This window comes from Neophocaena asiaeorientalis, unplaced genomic scaffold (assembly GCF_003031525.2).
Source record: "Neophocaena asiaeorientalis asiaeorientalis breed wild unplaced genomic scaffold, Neophocaena_asiaeorientalis_V1.1 scaffold1217, whole genome shotgun sequence".
NCBI classification, from domain to species: domain Eukaryota; kingdom Metazoa; phylum Chordata; class Mammalia; order Artiodactyla; family Phocoenidae; genus Neophocaena; species Neophocaena asiaeorientalis.
Window position 1 is genome coordinate 22,127 of NW_020172265.1, and position 20,526 is coordinate 42,652.

The following is a 20,526-nucleotide window of genomic DNA, read 5'->3' on the forward strand; positions in this document are numbered from 1 at the left end:
GTTAATAAATGTAGTTTAAAATTGGGCAAAATGTTTGAAAACACTGGAAAACAGCTGGTTTTATTTTGATTCCAAAGATATAAAATTCTAAGCCATATTTCTAAAATAAAAGCATTATTGGGCTTCCCTGGTGGCGCAGTGGTTGAGAGTCCGCCTGCCAATGCAGATTCTGGGAAAATGCTCTATTAGTCTTGAGCCATATACAGTTTTTCAGGAGGCCTCTCAGGAGTCATCTCTGACAAAGGATGTCAACACAGGGGAGAGAAGGAAAGAGAGAAACTCTGCTATCACATGTATTCCTCAGAACTAGATACCAACCTGAGCGAGCTGCCCTGCCTCAAACTCCCTCCTTCATAAACTCACAAGAATTGAAATAAAGAAGGAAACACTGCTTATGTTTTTTTCTTTTTAAAAAGCACAAGCCTAACATAAAAGCTTCTCCGTAAAGCAAGCTTAAGATCACAGTCAGCAGCAAGGCGGCCAAGCGGTGTTACGTGTGCACAGAGAAGTGGGCACAGAAGGGCGGCCCCACAGGCACGATGCACAGTCACCCTGCTGCTCTATCTCGCCCCATCTCAGTCCTTCTGCAGCCTGTACCAAGTGTGTCATGGATGTAACAGGTCATTTTCAATCTAAATCTTGTTATAGATTAATAAGCAAACATTTTCTTGCTTATTATACAATTTATCATGATGAAAATTACATTGGACTCCTCAAGGCTACACGCTGATACATTCATTTATTCAGAGCTGTGTGTAGAGAGTTATACTAATCTTCATGACAGAAAAGGATGTAATAGCAAGATTTAAATTACCTACTGAAAGCTAAAGTATTGGTGTCTGTGGACATACTCCATGTAGATAAAACACAGCACATCTTTATGTTTGCTGATATAAGCTTCATGTGAACTTATTTAAACACAAAATAAGACAAAAATGTTAGATGGTTAGTCTAAAACAGAAACCCATTACTTCTCCCAGGCAACAAAACAAGACTGCATACTATTGAAATTGGTTTTGATCAGATTTGAAAATAGGCTATAAAATTAGGTCAAAGTAAAATTCTGGACAATCAAAAATATTAAAGCCAGGAGAGCTGAGGTAAAAGAAGCCACTCTGTTGACTCCTTGGAGGGTGTCCATGGCAGTTGCAGCCCAGGGGAGGGTAAACGGTTGAAAATACGTTCCAGGCTTTGCACAAAGGCCAGCCTCTTACGACTGCTGCCAACTCGTGGGCGCACATTCCCTCCTAATCCTTTAAGTCGATCGAGAACCTTCAGGCCACCTGTATCCATCCAGAAACTATCCTGTTGTCACTATGTGGAAGTGTTTATTCTAGAAACGGGCATCTCTTCCATCTGTTGAACACTAGGACAATGACAATGGCATCACCATCCATACCCCCTCCCCCAGCAATATAGGTAACATCCGTTCAATCTCTTAACATGTGCTAAGTGCTCTTCTAAGCACCTGGCAAATATAAACTCACTTAACATCAATCTTATGAAGTAGGTATTTAATTAGCCCCAACTTGTAAATGGAACTGAGGTGAGAGGTGAAGTAATTTACTGAAGGGTACATAGCTAGGGAGACACAGAGGTGAAGTTGAGGAAGTGTGGCAGTATGAATCAGGTGAAGGGGGAGGACAGCTGCTTGGGTTTGAAATGAATACCCTTCCCCTACCAGTCACTCTTGGGACTTTGGGCTGGGGATGCCCAATCTGCGGACAAAGTCACAGCATTCCAGTCTAGCCTTCAGTTGTTTCTCTGGTCTCCACTTCTGAGCATAGAGCAGCCAGCAGAAAGATGACAGGCCCAAAGCACGCTAGAATATAAGGCAACTGTGGGATATGAGAGAGGCAACCATGAAGAAAAGGGCAGAGAACTCTAGTTTTTTAAGAGGTTAGCAATGGTAAGCATGAAATGCCATTCACTGAAAAAACCAAAGAGGTGATAACACTTACAGGCAGACCTCAAAGATACTGTAGGTTCGGTTCCAGAGCAGCACAATAAAGCGATGCACACGAATTTTTTAGCTTCCCAGTAAACATATAAAAGGTATGTTTATACCATACTGTAGTCTATTAAGTGTGCTATATCATTAAGTATTGTTACAATGTACATACCTTAATTAAAAATACGTTATGCTAAAAAAGTCACAATAATTACAAAAATAACACCAAAGATCACTGACTACAGACAACCATAACAAATATAGTAATAAAAAAGTTTGAAATATTGCTAGAATTACAAAAATGAGACACAGAGTCATGAATGAGCAAATGCTGTTGGATAAATGGTGCCAACAGACTTGCTCAATGCAGGGTTACCATAAACCTTTGATTTGTAAAAAAAAAAAAAACCCACAGCATCTGTGAAGCGCAATAAAGTGAAGGACAGTAAAATGAGGTCTGCCTGTACATTAAGAGAGGCATCATGGGACAGTTCAAGAATTCCTCCCACTAGGAATTCACCCTCACTAGGATGACTATACTAAAAAAGCAACAACAAAACCGGAAGATAAATGTTGGCGAGGATGCAAAGACAATTCCTACATTGCTGGTAGGAATATAAAATGGTGCAGCTGCTATGGAAAACAGTTTGGTGGTCCCTCAATAGGCTAAACACAGAATTACCACACGACCCAGCAATTCCACTTTTAGGTATCACCTAAGAGAAATGAAAACTAGGTGTTCAAACAAAGTGGAAGCAAGCCACATGTCCATCAACAGATGAACGGGTAAATAAAATGTGGTATATCCATAGAATGGAATATTGTTCAACTATAAAGAGAAACAAAGTACTGAAAAATGCTGCAACATGAATGAACCTTGGAATCATTATGCTAAGTGAAAGAAGTCAGACACAAAAGGCCACATACTGTATAATTCCATTTATATGAAATATTCAGAATAGGCAAATTCACAGAGACAGAAAGCAGATTATTGATTGTCAGGGGACAGTGGGAGTGGAGAATGGAAAGGGACTGCTCAGTGGGTATGGAGTTTCCATTTGGGGTGACTGCTACTGGGAACTAGGTAGTGGTGATGGCTGCATAACTGTGAATGCAGAGAATGTTGCTGAATTGTATCCTTTAAGAGGGATACAGTAGTAAATTTCCTGTTAGATGTGTATTATACCATCAAAACAAAACAAAAAAGACTCCCTCCAGGAATCAGGAGGCTGGGTTCTCAAGTCAATACTAACCTCTATCACCAGCCCCAGTTTCATTTTAGGAACTGCCTTGGATCCTCTTCTTATTCCTCTACTCTCATCCCTGCCTCCCTGGACCACTGCAACCTCCTTATGGCTGATCCTCTGCTGTGTGCAAATGAAACCTCAATAAAGCTGGTTTAAAAATTAACATGAGTGCAAAGGAGTAATTCCCCAAACTGGCCAGGTATTCTATCAGTAAAACATTTTTGAGCAACTATATATATCATTTTCCTTATATGTGATATGTTTATATTATTACTAGCTGATAATATCTCAAGGCACAATAAACATATTTAAAACTATGCCACGGATAAATCATTCATTGGCTCAAAGCTAAATCCCAATTGTGTTAAAATGACAGAAACATATCTCCCTTTCATTGTCTATTTCCAAAATTTCATATATTGAGATATTTGTCTATTTTTTCTCCATATGCAATTTATAAAGAGTAATCAATGACCTCTACTAAAACAAAACAAACAAAACCAATAAAAGCCAAATGAACTGAAATGGAGCGTGTACTTGGCAAGTTGTTTCTCGGCATCGGCACAAAGTTCAAGAAGCCCCATCAGGACAGCAGACACATCCATGTAAGGCTCCCAAACTGTGAAACCACGTCCAATCAGATCAATGGCTGTTCTTCGGATCGTACTGTGTGGAGGAAGTTTGGGGCTCGGTGGCTGCAGCAGAAGAAATGTCAGTGCCTTACCTAAAATTACAAAATAAAAGGCAGAGCAATAAAGTAATTTTACTTTTGTGATGTTTTCTTTGAAGCATATTTTCAAAATATAAACCACTTTGGATTTACTTTAACTGACAAGGGGTTTTGAATAGCGAGACTATAAAAAGATCTCAAGTTTACAGTTTGTTTAGCCATATACTTTAAAGAGATAAGTTAGGCTACAATATTTTATACCATATTCTAAAGTGTTGAATTACATAATAACTATATTTAAATAAGTATATATAATTTCAAAACATAATAGTGATTCTAAACTTCCAAACAATGTTTCTCCCTACTCAGCATTCTGCAAAATGAAGATGCTTCCAAATAATGTAAGATGGTATTCCTTCATCTTTCTTCTGCATCTAACAGAATTCATATGCGAAATGCTTCATCAATAACACTTCTCATTACAGGCAATGATTATCAACAGGGATGAGGGATGGAGAAGGTAGAATGTGTAGTTTTCAAAAGACTCCACTCCACACCGCCACTGCCCCAGACAAGCATATTTGTTCCTCCACATTCTGGTGTACCAATAGCAGACAATGACGTCAAGTACTGGTAAATTCTTCACATAAGTTTGTTACGCAATTTAAAAAATAGCTCAATATTACTTCTAAATCTGATGAAATGATCTAGATTTTAATTAATATGTATTCCTTTATGTTGAAGATCAAGCTAACCATTTGTATACCTAAGCCAATGGTCATTAAGCTACAAAAGCTCATCTACTTCCAAAGGCATTTTGACATTAAAAAAACACAAAACACCAGGGATTGTCAAGAACAAACTGCAACTTAGAAGAGGGTTTTTTGTTTGTTTGTTTTTTGAGGGGAAGAAATAAAACAGTTTATACATCATATTACTGTATAACATACTAGTTAAAGGGAACAGAGGCTTCAGATTCAAGACAGAGTATTAACTGATTTTATAACTTACTAGGGGGCAGGCTTAGGAAGATACTCAGTGAGTCTCAGCTTCCTTGTCTGTAAAATGGGGATAATAATAGCTATCACTCATGAAGGGCCAGAGTGTTAAATGAATTAAACAATGAAGTGTACTGCCAAGTGCCCTCACTGGCGTGTGTTCAGTGAAGGGCAGTCAGGGCTCATTCTGAATAACATGTTGAACTTGTCTGTTTTTAAAATTAAGAACATGGCATATAAACTTTAATTTAATTCACTCAAATAAAAGCATTTACTCATTGGCTATGCTATAGCCAATTGTTAAATGAGAATGGATTGAAATGGGGGTGAAAAGAAAGATACTGTAAAGCTGAGACAAGTCTGTGAACACACTCTCTATACAGTGGTTCTGAATTTCTTCTCAGTCACAGAATCCTTAAAGATTCTAATAGAATGTTTTTAAAGATAAAAAGAAAATAAAAAGAATCTGTTGAAAGCCATCAGTCCTTTCCTCAGGAAACTATATACACATACACATCCACCAAATTCTGCAGAAAGATGTCAAGGAGGCCACGGACCTTGGGTTAACAACTCCTGCCGTAAACGAAAAAGGTACACAGATATGGAAAGCCTCCTTGAGAAAAACTTGTAGAAATTCATACTTCATTCATACATGTATTTGAAAATTTTACTCATACTTAGCTATGTAAATATAATATGTAAAGCTCCAAGTTTTGTGGATCATAAAAATGTAAACCGCTTGAAAGAAAGAGATCCAATGCTCTATTTCCTGCCAGTACCTATGTGTCTCTTATCACAAGTTATCTTTAAATATAAGCATTTTGGTGCATTTCCCTTCTCCTCAGCAAGTTTGTTAGCTCCTTGAGGGAAGGAAGTATGTTTCATATAACTCTGCATCTCCCAAACCACCAAGCACAATGCTTTGCACACATTATGGACCTAAAATGGTTAACAGACCTGCCTTTACTGCACGTACACTTCTAACGCAGCTCCTGGCCCCAGTTTGCCAGAATGATATTTCAAACTGTCAAGAATATCTACCACTTTCCTGTTATTCTTGACATCTAGGAAGTCGTATGACTCCATATAATATAGGTGCTCTGCAATATGGGCCAAGGTGATGAAAAAGCTAAAATTAAGACAATGATAGCACTTCTCTATTAACAGAAAAACATCTCGTGACGGAATTTTATGAATTTTAAGTTTTATCTCCCAGAACTTTTCTTAAACCTTAGGTACCCAATAAAGGTTGTATTTTAATCTCTTCAAGATGGAATCTAATTTTGTACAAAGGCACATATTTACTTATTTTCTGTAAGTGCCCCACTACTGCACAATCGGGGAATATTGCCTCACTGAGTAACCAAGATGGAGAAGGACGCTACCACCTGCCACCATGATTGAGTCCTCCGTAAAAGACTCTCCTGGTGGCAGTATTAAGAAGTTCAACAAATTGGCCTGATATTCACTCAAGACTTTCCACAATTTGGTCCCAAACTTTCCATCCAAAGATTCACTGAGGAACTGTTTATAGAGTATTGTTATATTGATATTATACTAAATGCTGGGGAAACACAAGAGAACAATACTCTCAGTTCTTTCCCTCAGGAAAATTCACTGTAGCTCAGGATATAGGTGAGCAAACAGGTAATTTGAATATATTATGAGGAATGTTAGAACATTTATAAGCACAAGGTATCAAGACAGAACCTAAAAGGGGCGCTTAACCCAATCTCAGGGAAATAAGAAGGCTTCCGGGAAAGGTGGCCTCTATACAAAAACCTAAAGACTAAGTAAAACTTTGTCACTCACAGGAGAGGAGTATGGAAAGAAAACATTCTAGGCAGAGAGAATAGCATGTCTAAAGACCATCAGATGAGAGAGAACATGACCAGACCAACGGCTTACACATAGTTGAATATGGCTGGAAAGGTCGTCGGTGGAAAGAGAAGAGGTTGGGGCGATGGACAAGAGGGAAGAGGACGAGGTGGATGAAATATAACAGTGAGACACGCGACAGCACAGGTTATTAGAGCCTGATCACAAAGGGCCTTATATGCCATGCTAAGAGTTTGTTCATTCTGGTGACAATGGGGAACAACTGGAAAGTTTTAAGCAAATGAGGGGTTTGATTAGATTTTCATTTTAGAAAGATCAACATTTAGGCTGTCATGATTAGAAAGGGGCAAGAACAACAGGACCCTCAAGATGGAGGAATTAAGATGTGTAGATCACCTTCTTCCCCACAAATACATCAAAAATACATCTACACGTGGAACAACTCCTACAGAACACCTACTGAATGCTGGCAGAAGACCTCAGACTTCCCAAAAGGCAAGAAACTCCCCACGTACCTGGGTAGCGCAAAAGAAAAAACAGAGAGAAAAGAATAGGGATGGGACCTACACCTCTGGGATGGAGCTGTGAAGGAGGAAATCTTTCTACACACTAGGAAGCCCCTTCACTGGCAGAGGCAGGCAGTGGGTGGGGGGCGGGGAGCTTTGGAGCCGCAGAGGAGAGCGCAGCAACAGGGGTGCAGAGGGCAAAGCAGAGAGATTCCCGTACAGAGGATCGGTGCCGACCAGCACTCACCAGCCCGAGAGGCTTGTTTGCTCACCCGCCGGGGCGCGGGGGGCGGTGCTGGGAGCTGAGGCTCGGGCTTCGGAGGTTGGATCCCAGGGAGAGGACTGGGGTTGGCTGCGTGAACACAACCTGAAGGGGGCTAGTGCACCACAGCTAGCCGGGAGAGTCCGGGAAAAGGTCTGGACCTGCCAAAGAGGCAAGAAACCATTGTTTCAGGGTGCGCAAGAGGGGGGATTCAGAGCACCGCCTAAACGAGCTCCAGAGACGGGCACGAGCCGCGGCTAACAGCGCAGACCCCAGAGACGGGCATAAAACGCTAAGGCTGCTGCTGCCGCCACCAAGAAGCCTGTGTGCAAGCACAGGTCACTCTCCACACCTCCCCTCCTGGGAGCCTGTGCAGCCCGCCACCGCCAGGGTCCCGTGAGCCAGGGACAACTTCCCTGGGAGAACGCACGGCGCACCTTGGGCTGTTGCAACTTTATGCTGGCTGCTGCCGCCGCAGTCTCACCCCGCATTCCATCCACCTTCCGCCCGCCCCCGCCCCAACCACGGCCTGAGTGAGCCACAGCCCCCTAATAAGCTGCCACTCTAACCACATCCTGTCTGGGTGGGGAACAGATGCCAGAGGGTGACCTACATATAGAGGCGGGGCCAAACCCAAAGCTGAACCCCAGGAGCTGTGCAAACAGGGAAGAGAAAGGGAAATCTCTCCCAGCAGGCTCAGGAGCAGTAAATCTCCACAATCAACTTGATGTACCCTGCACCTGTGGAATACCTGAATAGACAACAAGTCATCCCAAAATTGTGGCAGTGGACTTCGGGAGCAATTGTAGACTTAGGGTTTGCTGTCTGTGACTGATATGTTTCTGATTTTTATGTTTATCTTAGTTTAATTTTTAGCACTTGTTATCATTGGTGGATTTGTTTATTGGTTTGGTTGCTCTCTTCTTTTTTTATAATTTTTTATAATAATTATTTTATAATTATTTTTTATAATTTCATTTTTATAATTATAATTATTTTTAATATTTTTAAAAATAATTATTATTTTTCATTTTAATAATTTTTATATTAAAATTTTATTATTTTTCTTTCCTTTTTCCTCCCTTTTCTTCTGAGCTGTGTGGCTGACAGGATCTTGGTGCTCAGGCCTGAGACTCTGAGATGGGAAAGTCGAGTTCAGAACATTGGACCAACAGAGACCTCCCAGTCCCACGTAATATCAATTGGTGAGAGCTCTCCCAGAGATCTCTGTCTCAAAGTTAAGACCCAGCTCCACCCAACGGCCAGCAAAATCCAGTGCCAGATGCCCCATGCCAAACAACTAGCAAGAGAGAAACACAACCCCACCCATTAGCAGAGAGGCTGCCTAAAATCATACTAGGTTCACAGACATCCCAAAACACACCACCAGATGTGGCACTGACCATCAGAAAAAAAAGATCCAGCCCCACCGACTAGAACACAGGAACCAGTCCCCTCCATCAGGAAGCCTACACAAGCCACTGAACCAACCTTACCCACAGGGGGCAGACACCAAAAACAATGGGAACTACAAACCTGCAGCCTGCAAAAAGGAGACCCCAAACACAGTATGTTCAACAAGATGAGAAGACAGAGAAATATGCAGCAGATGAAGGAGCAAGGTAAAAACCCACCAGACCAAACAAATGAAGAGGAAATAGGCAGCCTACCTGAAAAAGAGTTCAGAGTAATGGTAGTAAAGATGATCCAAAATCTTGGAAATAGAATGGAGAAAATACAAGAAACGTTTAACAAGGACCTAGAAGAACTAAAGAGCAAACAAACAATGATGAACAACACAATAAATGAAATGAAAAATTCTCTAGAAGGAATCAATAGCAGAATAACTGAGGCAGAAGAATGGATAAGTGACCTGGAAGATAAAATAGTGGAAATAACTACCACAGAGCAGAATGAAGAAAAAAGAATGAAAGCAATTGAGGACAGTCTCAGAGACCTCTGGGACAACATTAAACACACCAACAATCGAATTATAGGGGTCCCAGAAGAAGAAGAGAAAAAGAAAGGGACTGAGAAAATATTTGAAGAGATTATAGTTGAAAACTTCCCTAACATGGGAAAGGAAATAGTCAGTCAAGTCCAGGAAGCACAGACAGTCCCATACAGGATAAATCCAAGGAGAAACATGCCAAGACACATATTAATCAAACTATCAGAAATTAAATACAAAGGACAAATATTAAAAGCAGCAAGGGAAAAGCAACAAATAACATACAAGGGAATCCCCATAAGGTTAACAGCTGATCTTTCAGCAGAAACTGTAAGCAGGAAGGAAGTGGCAGGACATATTTAAAATGATGAAAGGGAAAAACCTACAACCAAGATTACTCTACCCAGCAAGGATCTCATTCAAATTCAACAGAGAAATTAAAACATTTACAGACAAGCAAAAGTTAAGAGAATTCAGCACCACCAAACCAGCTCTACAATAAATGCTAAAGGACCTTCTCTAGGCAGGAAAAACAAGAGAAGAAAAAGACTTACAATAACAAACCCAAAACAATTAAAAAAATGGTAATAGAAACATACATATTGATAACTACCTTAAATGTAAAGGGATTAAATGCTCCAACCAAAAGACACAGACCGGCTGAATGGGTGCAAAAATAAGACCCATACTTACGCTGTCTACAAGACACCCACTTCAGACCTAGGGACACATACAGACTGAAAGTGAGGGGATGGAAAAAGATATTCCATGCAAATGGAAATCAAAAGAAAGCTGCAGCAGCAATTCTCATATCAGACAAAACAGACTTTAAAATAAAGACTATTACAAGAGACAAAGAAGGCCACTACATAATGATCAAGGGATCCATCCAAGAAGAAGATATAACAATTGTAAATATTTATGCACCCAACATAGAAACACCTCAATACATAAGGCAAATGCTAACAGCCATAAAAGGGGAAATCAACAGTAACACAATCATAGTAGGGGAGTTTAACACCCCACTTTCACCAATGGACAGATCATCCAAAATGAAAATAAATAAGCAAACACAAGCATTAAATGACATATTAAACAAGATGGACCTAATTGATATTCATAGGACATTCCATCTAAAAACAGCAGATTACACTTTCTTCAAAAGTGCTCATGGAACATTCTCTAGGATAAATCATGTCCTGGGTTACAAATCAAGCCTTGGTAAATTTAAGAAAATTGAAATCGTATCAAGTATCTTTTCCACCCACAACACTATGAGACTAGATATCAATTACAGGATAATAAGGAAAAAAAAACCCCCAAAATTAGCAGAAGGAAAGAATTCATACAGATCATATCAGAAATAAATGAAAAAGAAATGAAGGAACTGATATCAAAGATCAATAAAACTGAAAGCTGGTTCTTTAAGAAGATAAAGCAAGAATATATAATGGAGAAAAGACAGCCTCTTCATTAAGTGGTGCTGGGAAAACTGGACAGCTACATGTAAAAGAATGAAATTAGAATACTGAATACCATACACAAAAATAAACTCAAAATGAATTAAACTCAAAATGAATTAAAGACCTAAATTTAAGGCTAGACACTGTAAAACTCTTAGAGGAAAACATAGGAAGAACACTCTTTGACATAAGTCACAGCAAGATCCTTTTTGACCCACCTCCTAGAGAAATAAAAACTAAAATAAACAAATGGGACCTAATGAAACTTAAAAGCTCTGCACAGCAAAGGAAACTATTAACAAGACAAAAAGACAACCCTCAGAATGGGAGAAAATATTTGCAAATGAAGCAACTGACAAAGGATTAATCTCCAAAATTTACAAGCAGCTCATGCAGCTCAATATCAAAAAAACAAAAATCCAATCCCAAAATGGGGAGAAGATTTAAATAGACATTTCTCCAAAGAAGATATACAGATTGCCAACAAACACATGAAAGGATGTGCAACATCACTAATTATTAGAGAAATGCAAATCAAAACTACAATGAGGTATCACCTCACACTGGTCAGAATAGCCATCATCAAAAAATCTGGCAACAATAAATGCTAGAGAGGGTGTGGAGAAAAGGGAACCCTCTTGCATCACTGGTGGGAATGTAAATTGATACAGCCAATATGGAGGTATGGAGGTTCGTCAAAAAACTAAAGATAGAAGTACCATGTGACCCAGCAATCCCATTAATGGGCATATACCCTGAGAAAACCATAATTCAAAAAGAGTCATGTACCACAATGTTCACTGCAGCACTATTTACAATAGCCAGGACATGGAAGCAACCTAAGTGTCCATCGACAGAAGAATGGATAAAGAAGATGTGGCACATATACACAATGGAATATTACTCAGCCATAAAAAGAAACGAAGTTGAGTTATTTGTAGTCAGGTGGATGGACCTAGAGTCTGTCATACAGAGTGAAGTAAGTTATAAAGAGAAAAACAAATACTGTATGCTAACATGTATATATGGAATCTAAAAAAAAAAAAAAGAAAATGGTTCTGACGAACCTAGGGGCAGGACAGGAATAAAGACGCAGACATAGAGAATGGACTTGAGGACACAGAGAGAGACAAGGGTCAGCTGAGACAAAGTGAGAGCGTGGCATGGACATATATACACTATCAAATGGAAAAGAGATAGCTAGTGGGAAGCAGCTGCATAGCACAGGGAGATCAGCTCGGTGCTTTGTGACCACTTAGATGGGTGGGATAGGGAGGGTGGGAGGGAGATGCAAGAGGGAGGAGATATGGGGATATATGTATACATATAGCTGATTCACTTTGTTATAAAGCAGAAACTAACACACCATTGTAAACTAATTATACTCCAATAAAGATGTTAAATGGGGGTGGCAAGACCTACTGCCTTGGAAATTCTGATCTACTTACCCCCGGCCAAATGGATTAATTAGAATCACAGAATATTTGAACTGAAAGGACTTTAGAAAACTATGATCTATTCCTGTTTTGTATGATGTAACTGAGAATGATGGAAGGCAAGTGGTTAGCTGCAGGCTTCTGTGGCCCAGGCCATGGGTAATGTGACCAGAACACATCTCTGAACACAACTTACATCTTTGTAACCATGTTTTATTCATGACACTCTACCAAAACAGAGGATTCAATAAATTATATGTTTTATCTTTTGTCACACAATGAGAAGGTCCCCATTACTGGTTCAATAGCTAAATACAGCCATACCAAGCTCCCTGTCTTTGTCTTGGCTCTATCTTAGTTGCATCCTGTCCACAAAATGGTTAATTGCACATCCAGCACTGCATGCACCTTCCCAACAGGAAGAGGTAGAAGGCTGAATGGCATAAGGACATGTGGCAGTTAAGTCAAGCCCCCTTGTAAAGTCTGATTACATTTCATTGGCCAAAATTATATAATAATTCCCCTAGTTTCACAGAAGGGTGGGGAAATGTAGTTTGTGATCTGACCACAATGCCATCTGCAACAATTCTGAGGTTCTGTTCACGTGTAAAAGGAGAATGGTATGCGGTTGGTAGTTGGCAATTTCTCCGCCTTCCCCGCTTCCTTTAGAACGAAATTATTCTTTTTAATAGAAAAATTATTATCCATACGTTTAACAAACAGTGATATATGATCTTTGGCATTTATTCTATTGTCCAGAGCTAATTTTATTTATTTTTATTTTATTTTATTACCTTTCCACATCTGTTAAATGAGTAAGTTCCCTGGGCCATACGAAATTTTTATAAAAAAACTTTGTTTTTGTTTTTTTTTGCATGAGGCTTAGCACAGTGCTTTATAGTTCAGTAAGTACTTAATACACAATTGTTGCTTTGGCAAAGACTGAAAATTACTTTACCTTGACTGTGCCCAGCACAGTCAATAAAATTATGCACAGATCAGAAATTTCCAAGGGTCTGCTATAAACCTGTGCTGGTCTATGGCAACGTTTCCATGGCTTTATGGTGAAATGGTAAAACACAAACCATGTAGTATGTGTTTCTCATGAAGCTAAATTTATTCAGTTTAAAGGAGTGTTTAGTCTAAGGTTATGTTCTTACTACTTTTTTGGTGAATAAAAGGGTTTTTCTTTAATAAAATGATAAAGATAGTGGTATTTTTTTAGTATTTGCACTCAGCAAAATAAAACACAGCACTGCTAAATACTCCCAAATTTTATTTTTGGAAATTTTACTGGCCCATGATATTGGAAAATTTGGAAACAGTTGCCATTTGTAATAAGTTTACTGTCGTGAGGAACTGCAAGGGTACTTCCCCACTGTAAGAATCAGAACTGGTAAGTCCTATTACTGGTCACTGGTTCTTAACTGAGAATGCCAAGAGGCTCCTAACTCAACTTGTTAACAGACAGAATTCAGCATTATTCAAGTCAATCTGTGACCATATTCAAGGCCCAGTTATCAGATGATTAGCCTTTCCTACCTGTAAGATGGGTAAGTAGTACAGACACTACGGCAGCTTTACAGTGAGAATTTAACGCGTAGCACCACCCACCCACCCCCATCACCCTGTATGTCTAGCCAAATGCGCAAATGAACTACCAAAATGCACACAGGCTCAGAACTCTGGAAACAAACCAAATCAAAACAAAGCTCCTTAAAAAGCAGAAAGCATGGAAGTCCAGAATTGGATAAATCACAATTAACTCAGACCCTCTAGCTGTTGAGAAAGTAACTCTTGTCGTGCAGTCGAGAGTAATAATAATAGCTTATATTTTAGTGCCGTTTTATTTCAAGCTTTTTATCTCAAGCTTTTTTTATTTAAAGTGTCCCAACTTTAATCTTACCATTTTTTAAAAGTGCTACAAAGGCACAAAGCTGCAAGAAAATATTTACACTTTGCTGTAACAGCAAAATGCTAAAAATGAGAAAAGGATTGACACAGAGATAGCAAAATAAAGCCTACGTAAGCTGCAGTTACAGTATTATACAATGGCTAACTTGTTGCTTTGGCAAGATGACTGTTGTCCCGTCATGAACTGACCAAGGAAAAATGTCAATTAAAAAAATGTTTACCCTATCTAGCTGGTTATGATGACACGCTCTTTTAAAAGATTAACATACAAGCCGTAACACACACACACACACGCACATGCACACACACGCACACACACACACACACACACACATGCTCTGAGGATATTACTTAGGGAATAATGAATTTGTTTCCTGGATCATTTTTGTATCCTTATCACAAAGTGTAGACTCACTTTATTAATGTACTCTACATTTAATAAGTGCCTATTATATGAAAGCACTTTATTAGCTACAAAGAACTATAGCTATATATTTCTATAAGAATCAGGTATCATTTTCAGCATTATTCGATAATAAATGATACTTTTATACTGCTATTCCACTTTTTTCCCCTTTTGCATTTCTAATGCAAAGGTAGAGACTGAACCCGACAGTACCTTGACTTCTCCACAGCACAATGAACAATGTTAGCACACTGTTCAAAGCACAGTGAAGAAAAAAAAAAACGGAAGCCAGAATCAAACTATGTTTACCAAGAGAGAATGAAATTTTCTTTCTGGAATTATTACAAAACCAAAGCATTTCAGAGAATTTTCCAAGCGCCCTTAGAGATCACTGACAACTATTACTGTTGTCCTGCTAGTAGGCAATATATGTAACCATTTTCCTGGGCTTTGGTCCCTCTTCGGCCAGTCAACAGGCCTAGTTAAGAGTTAAGATAAACTGGTTCATCATACTTAAAAGAAAATCATGAGAAAAGAAATGGCCACTAACTATCCTTGGCTCTGAAGAGTAGAGAAGGAGAAAAAAAAAAAAGGTCATATTAAAAAATGTACTAATTAGTAGCTCAATTACAAGGAACTTCCTGTGGGAGAACATATTCTATTTACTTTAAACCAAATGAATTTATGATGATTTATGCCATTACAATGAGTGCAAAATGAATTAATAATGATTGGCCACTTATTTCAAAGTGTAACCAACTGAATGAAGCCTTTTCCCACTTGCTAATGTCCATCAAAGAACAGGGATGGCAGAGTGCCATCTAGAATTCTATTCTTCTGCTTTAGATAGGTAACTGATTTGATTAAAAATAATTCCAATGCAGTGTGCATTATTCATGGATATGGAATAATTAATAAACACTTCTAAAACGAGACGCTTTGTATTAATACAGTTATGAAAAACTACTTTTTACATCCTGTATTGCATAAAAACTAAGTCATCATTTCATTTAATAAAAAGCATAAAGTAACTTTGTTAAATTAGGAAGTTAATTTAACAAAGACATTTTAAAACTCATTAATCTAATATCAGCTTAGTCAAAACAGTCCTATTTCCAAGAAAGTAGCTGTTTCTTGTCCTATAATCAGAAGAGTATAAAATCCAGCGTTGCTTGATTGAAAGTACATTTTTTTCTGTTCGACTGAGTTTCAAACTAACTAAGTTGTGTCATGCAGTGAAATTTAATCTCATTTTGCTTTTGGTACCCCGTGTATTTTGGATGGCAGACTAAAATAAGAGTCTTACCTTCCCATAAACAAAAGGATATTACTTAGTGCATATGGCCCTTTTCCGCTTGAAGGAAGGTAAAAAGTGCTGATTGTTTGACAATCTGGGGGTCAGCAATAAAGATGTAAAATAGTAGAAGCAGAGGCTTATGATGTCAAAGAAGTAAAAAAACAAAAATCCATTAATCTATGGAATCTTTACGTGAACGATCTAAATACTTCTATGCCTTGTTCCCAAAGACAAAGCGGGGGTGGTTGTGAAGCAAGAGACCACCAGGTTCAAGTTCTGGCTCTAGCACCTAATAGCTGGGTGATCCTTTCATTCATTACTTCCTGAGTGCCTGCTGTGGACCAGGCACTGTTCTAAGTGCAGGTCAAGCAAGTCTGTACTCTCATGAAGCTCACACTCTAGTTGGGACAAAACAACCAAATAGGTATGCTGAGTAGTACTAAGTCCTGTGAGGAAAAAGAAAGCAGAGTAAGAGCCTAGAAAGTGATAGGGAGGGAAGGACTCTGCAAAAGGTGACAAACAATTACACAAATTATTTTTGTTTTCTGGGACGGTGATTTCTCATGACTACTGATAACAATTTGGTGTCCACGGAACACTCTATAGGTACAGAAAGGTGGAGGAAATAGATAGGAGTTTCTCTGGTTTATGTGACACGTATTTCTCACCATGTTCTATGCACAGCTTCTATCAGCCTTCTCTAGGCCTGATCACCTCCAGGAACCAACCAATCAGAGTGAATCTCTGGCCTTCTAAGCAGAGACTGGCCTTTTTCTAGAGATGAAACCCCCCTAACACTGCAGCCCCGGCTCACGTCTGATCTTAACCCTTTCTGGTCATCTGTACACCATTAAACACCGTGTGAGAGGGATTTGCCAATTAAATGTATTACACGGTTCTGAAGATGCTGATGTGCCTCTACAAAGTAATCGACCTACTACTTGATCAAAGACTCATGCTCAGTTATTTTACCCATTTGTACTATTCTGGAGCTTCTAGAATTTAACTATTATTTAAAAATACATAAAATCAGAACAATGACATTCTCTGAGAAATACTATTAACACTAATCAAAACTATGGCAAAAAACCTGAAATGTTTCGTGATAACTTCATAACTGCCTCCTCTTTTTAAATAATTCACACAGGCTAATTAAGTAACCTAGTGATTGTTACAAGATAAATCTCAAAGTCATTTTATAGGCAGTCTAGTGGAGATTAAAATCATAGGAAAAATGACTTGATCTCTTTTCTAATAACCACAATAAAACATTCAACTGGAACAAGAAGCTGCTGTATGTTAACCCTTTATAGATATACAGTCAAAGAGTAGAGATAGTCACCCTTAGTAGACACTAAATATTAGTAAGCTGTGACATGGAGACTAGAGTAACCACAGGAGAAATAAAGTCAGAATTGTTCTACAGGCAGACAAATGAATACCAACATTCTCAATACAAGCACTCTAAATGTTTCCTTTCTACACATTTATTTTATTGAAGTTGAGTAAGGGAGAAAAAAAAAAAAGATGAGCAAACAAAAGTCACTCTGCTGCCCGTTTCTCAGTCTGGACATCTTTGTTTAAGCTTTGACTTGGCTTAAATGAACGAATTAATATTGACAAAAACATCAACTAAGCTAATGAGTTGTTAGTTAAGGCAATAAACATGTCACATTAGAGTCAGCGCAGCAAAGAGGTAATTAGCCCTGGAAAAGCCCTGCTGATTGGAGCTGTTGAGATCCTCTGCTCTTAACCTTTGAGTCCATTATCTAACCCAGGAGTCGTAGCTGTGTTAATGGGAACTCGCCAGTAAACAGCAGCCTTGCTGGAGCAGCTAAGCCTGAATTCAGAATCCTGGGATGAAAGGGGTGCTGCTGGGTTTACAAGACAGCCATCAACGAAGCTCCATGAAAATCTCAAACAGAGCTCTTTCGGGAATAGATGCTAATGTCAAAGGGGACAAATATATTTCCAAAGAAACTTGTGTGTGGGGGGGAGGTGGGGGTGATACATATTTTTTGATATAAAGGATACACGGAAATATATTAAGTAACATGCAATCTAATAAAGGAGAAGTCATTCCAATCACAAAATCCCCTCTTTTCTACAAATAAGGATGTTCTGATCCTTTCAAGATAAAGCATAATATACTATAATACAATGAATTCCTGAACTATCTGATCTACAGAAGCAACCATGATCGCACCTAAAAATCAGATAATAATTTATATTCACTTAAAACAAAAAAGAAACATACACATGCTATTACACTCCTGAAATATATGTTTACATGAGTAATTACAGATTATCCTTCAAAACAGCTTCGCCTATAAGATTTTTCTTTTTAAACTTCTCACTGATTTTACTGATTTGGCTTTAGGACAATCAAAACTAGCATTTTCAAAGTCTATGTTGGAAAAAAATCAGATGCTTACAGAAAACTCACAAACAGCAGGAGTTACAACATATATGAATAAAACTCCCATTCTCTAGATTAGTGGACCATTCCTGAAATAAAGCAGAAGACCATATTGGCGAGTTTGAACAATTTGAATTTGTATAATCTTCATATTAACTTCAAAAAAATGATCAAATATAGTCTAAGTTTTGACATTGCTTCTAATATTACAAATGAAAAAATATATATTAATTGATACAAATATCTTATGCATATGAATTAACTGATACTACATCATCAAGAAATATTTCTTTTTCCTTGGGAAACTTGTTTTTCTTTTGAGCTTTAAAGCAAACACACACATCAGGCATTCAAGATAATACTGCACTGCCATTCATTTTTTGAGTTTTAATGATTTTATGCTATTTCCTTTTACAAAGGAGGAAACTGTTCCATCCTAATTTTGTTATTACAGAAGTTTGATGAAAGAAATGGGTAGGTATGCAGTTCCTTGCTGCTACTGCCGTGTGGTATGTGTAGTGTGTGTGCATCTGGGTATTAGAGGAGCAGAGACATGGGACATTTACTACACAGTAAATCAATACGTGCTATCTTTTTTTAGGCTGAGTAATTTCGAAAGGGACAGGAAGCAATTAGCTGCCTCATACCTTATTGGCTACTGTATGGTTTTAATATTTTAAAAATTTTCCCTCAAATGTAGTTTCTTTTTTTAATCAATTTGCAAAACAGCTATATATGGCTTAATTTTCATTAGTTAATCTTTTAATAATCAAATATAGATTGAAAAGCACTATAAACCAGTCTTCATTTTCAATAAAAGATGAAAGAAGTAAGGCTGTAAACCACAATAAAAAATAGTTTTCAGCTATTCTACTGTCATTGGCAGCTACGTATGACCTGAAAAAATAGACCACAGTATTTATTTCTGATATTATGCACAGCACATATAAAAATGTCAAATACTTCTAAATGGTCTGGGAGCAATAAAGAAAAATAAATAATATTTTCAAAACATTTTTAAAACTTTACATCCATATATGGATTTAATTTGATATAATTACATGATAATTTCATATTCATATTGTTCATAGAACAATAGTGCTCAATCTGTCTATCCCAACTTACTTGAAGAATATGACATGTTACCAAACCATGTCTTACTATGGCAGGAAAAGGGTATCAAAATGGAGGGGGAGCAGAGTACCATAAGTGTAATTTGAAAAAGTCCTCCCGGGGATGCTGATCTGGTCCCCGACTCCACACCTTGCCCCTGCTTCCTTCCAATTAGGAGGCAAAAGCTATCCTCTTCTCTCCAGTGACTGAAAACCCATGGATAGCAGTAGACAGCGATGAAGTAAGATCTGGATTCTAATCCCCCAACTACAATTTGATAACAGCTTGATCTTAGGTAACTTAAAATGGGTGTCAGTTTCCTCATCTAATGAGATACAGTGTGGGGGGGGGGGTCGGGAGGAGACCTATTTCTGGAATTATTAGGACTGTTAAAGATACAACACGCACCAGGCCTGACACAGGGGAGGCTCTTGATACATTCTTGTCCCTCCATCTCCCTGTATATAAGTACGCAGAAATTGTTCCTTAATTATTTTCTTCAGTCACAGATATTTATTTGTATATTATACTAAGACTTCAAAAATAGACTTTTTTAAAAGAGGAAAACTACTTGGACTCCAGTCCTTCTAAAAATATACTTTAAAAAGCATTCTAGGGCTTCCTTGGTGGCGCAGTGGTTGAGAGTCTGCCTGCTGATGCAGGGGACGCGGGCTTGTGCCCCGGTCTGGGAAGATCCCACGTGCCGCAGAGCGGCTGGGCCCGTGAGCCATGGCCGCTGAGCCTGCACGTCCAGAGCCTGTGCTCCACAACGGGAGAGGCCACAACAGGGAGAGGCCCGCGTACCGCAAAAAAAAAAAAAAAAAAAAAAAGCATTCTACTAAAAGGTAAGAAAAAATAGTAAAACAAATGAATGAAGGAAAGGGAAAGAAAGAAAGGAAGAAGGGGAAATTTTATTTGCTGACTGTCTGGTAGGTGGCAGGCATTGTGCTGGGTGCTTTATGGGTGGTATTTTATTCTGAAAAGAACCCAGGGAAGAATATGATATTAATTTCAGTGTTGAAGATAAGGAAAACTGCTTCTCACAAACCTTAAA

The 20,526-nt window shown here is 38.5% G+C and overlaps 1 protein-coding gene across 1 annotated transcript in view; it reads right to left on the bottom strand.

Moving 5' to 3' along the window:
• The window catches only part of WDR7 (WD repeat domain 7), a gene marked incomplete at its 3' end in the record, with an annotated part of 264,187 nt that overhangs the window by 10,871 nt on the left and 232,790 nt on the right, over positions 1–20,526 (bottom strand). The window contains exon 21 of the mRNA XM_024761840.1: positions 3,736–3,922. Within this exon, the coding sequence (XP_024617608.1) occupies positions 3,736–3,922 (187 nt within the window). The remainder of the gene's footprint in view (positions 1–3,735; positions 3,923–20,526) is intronic.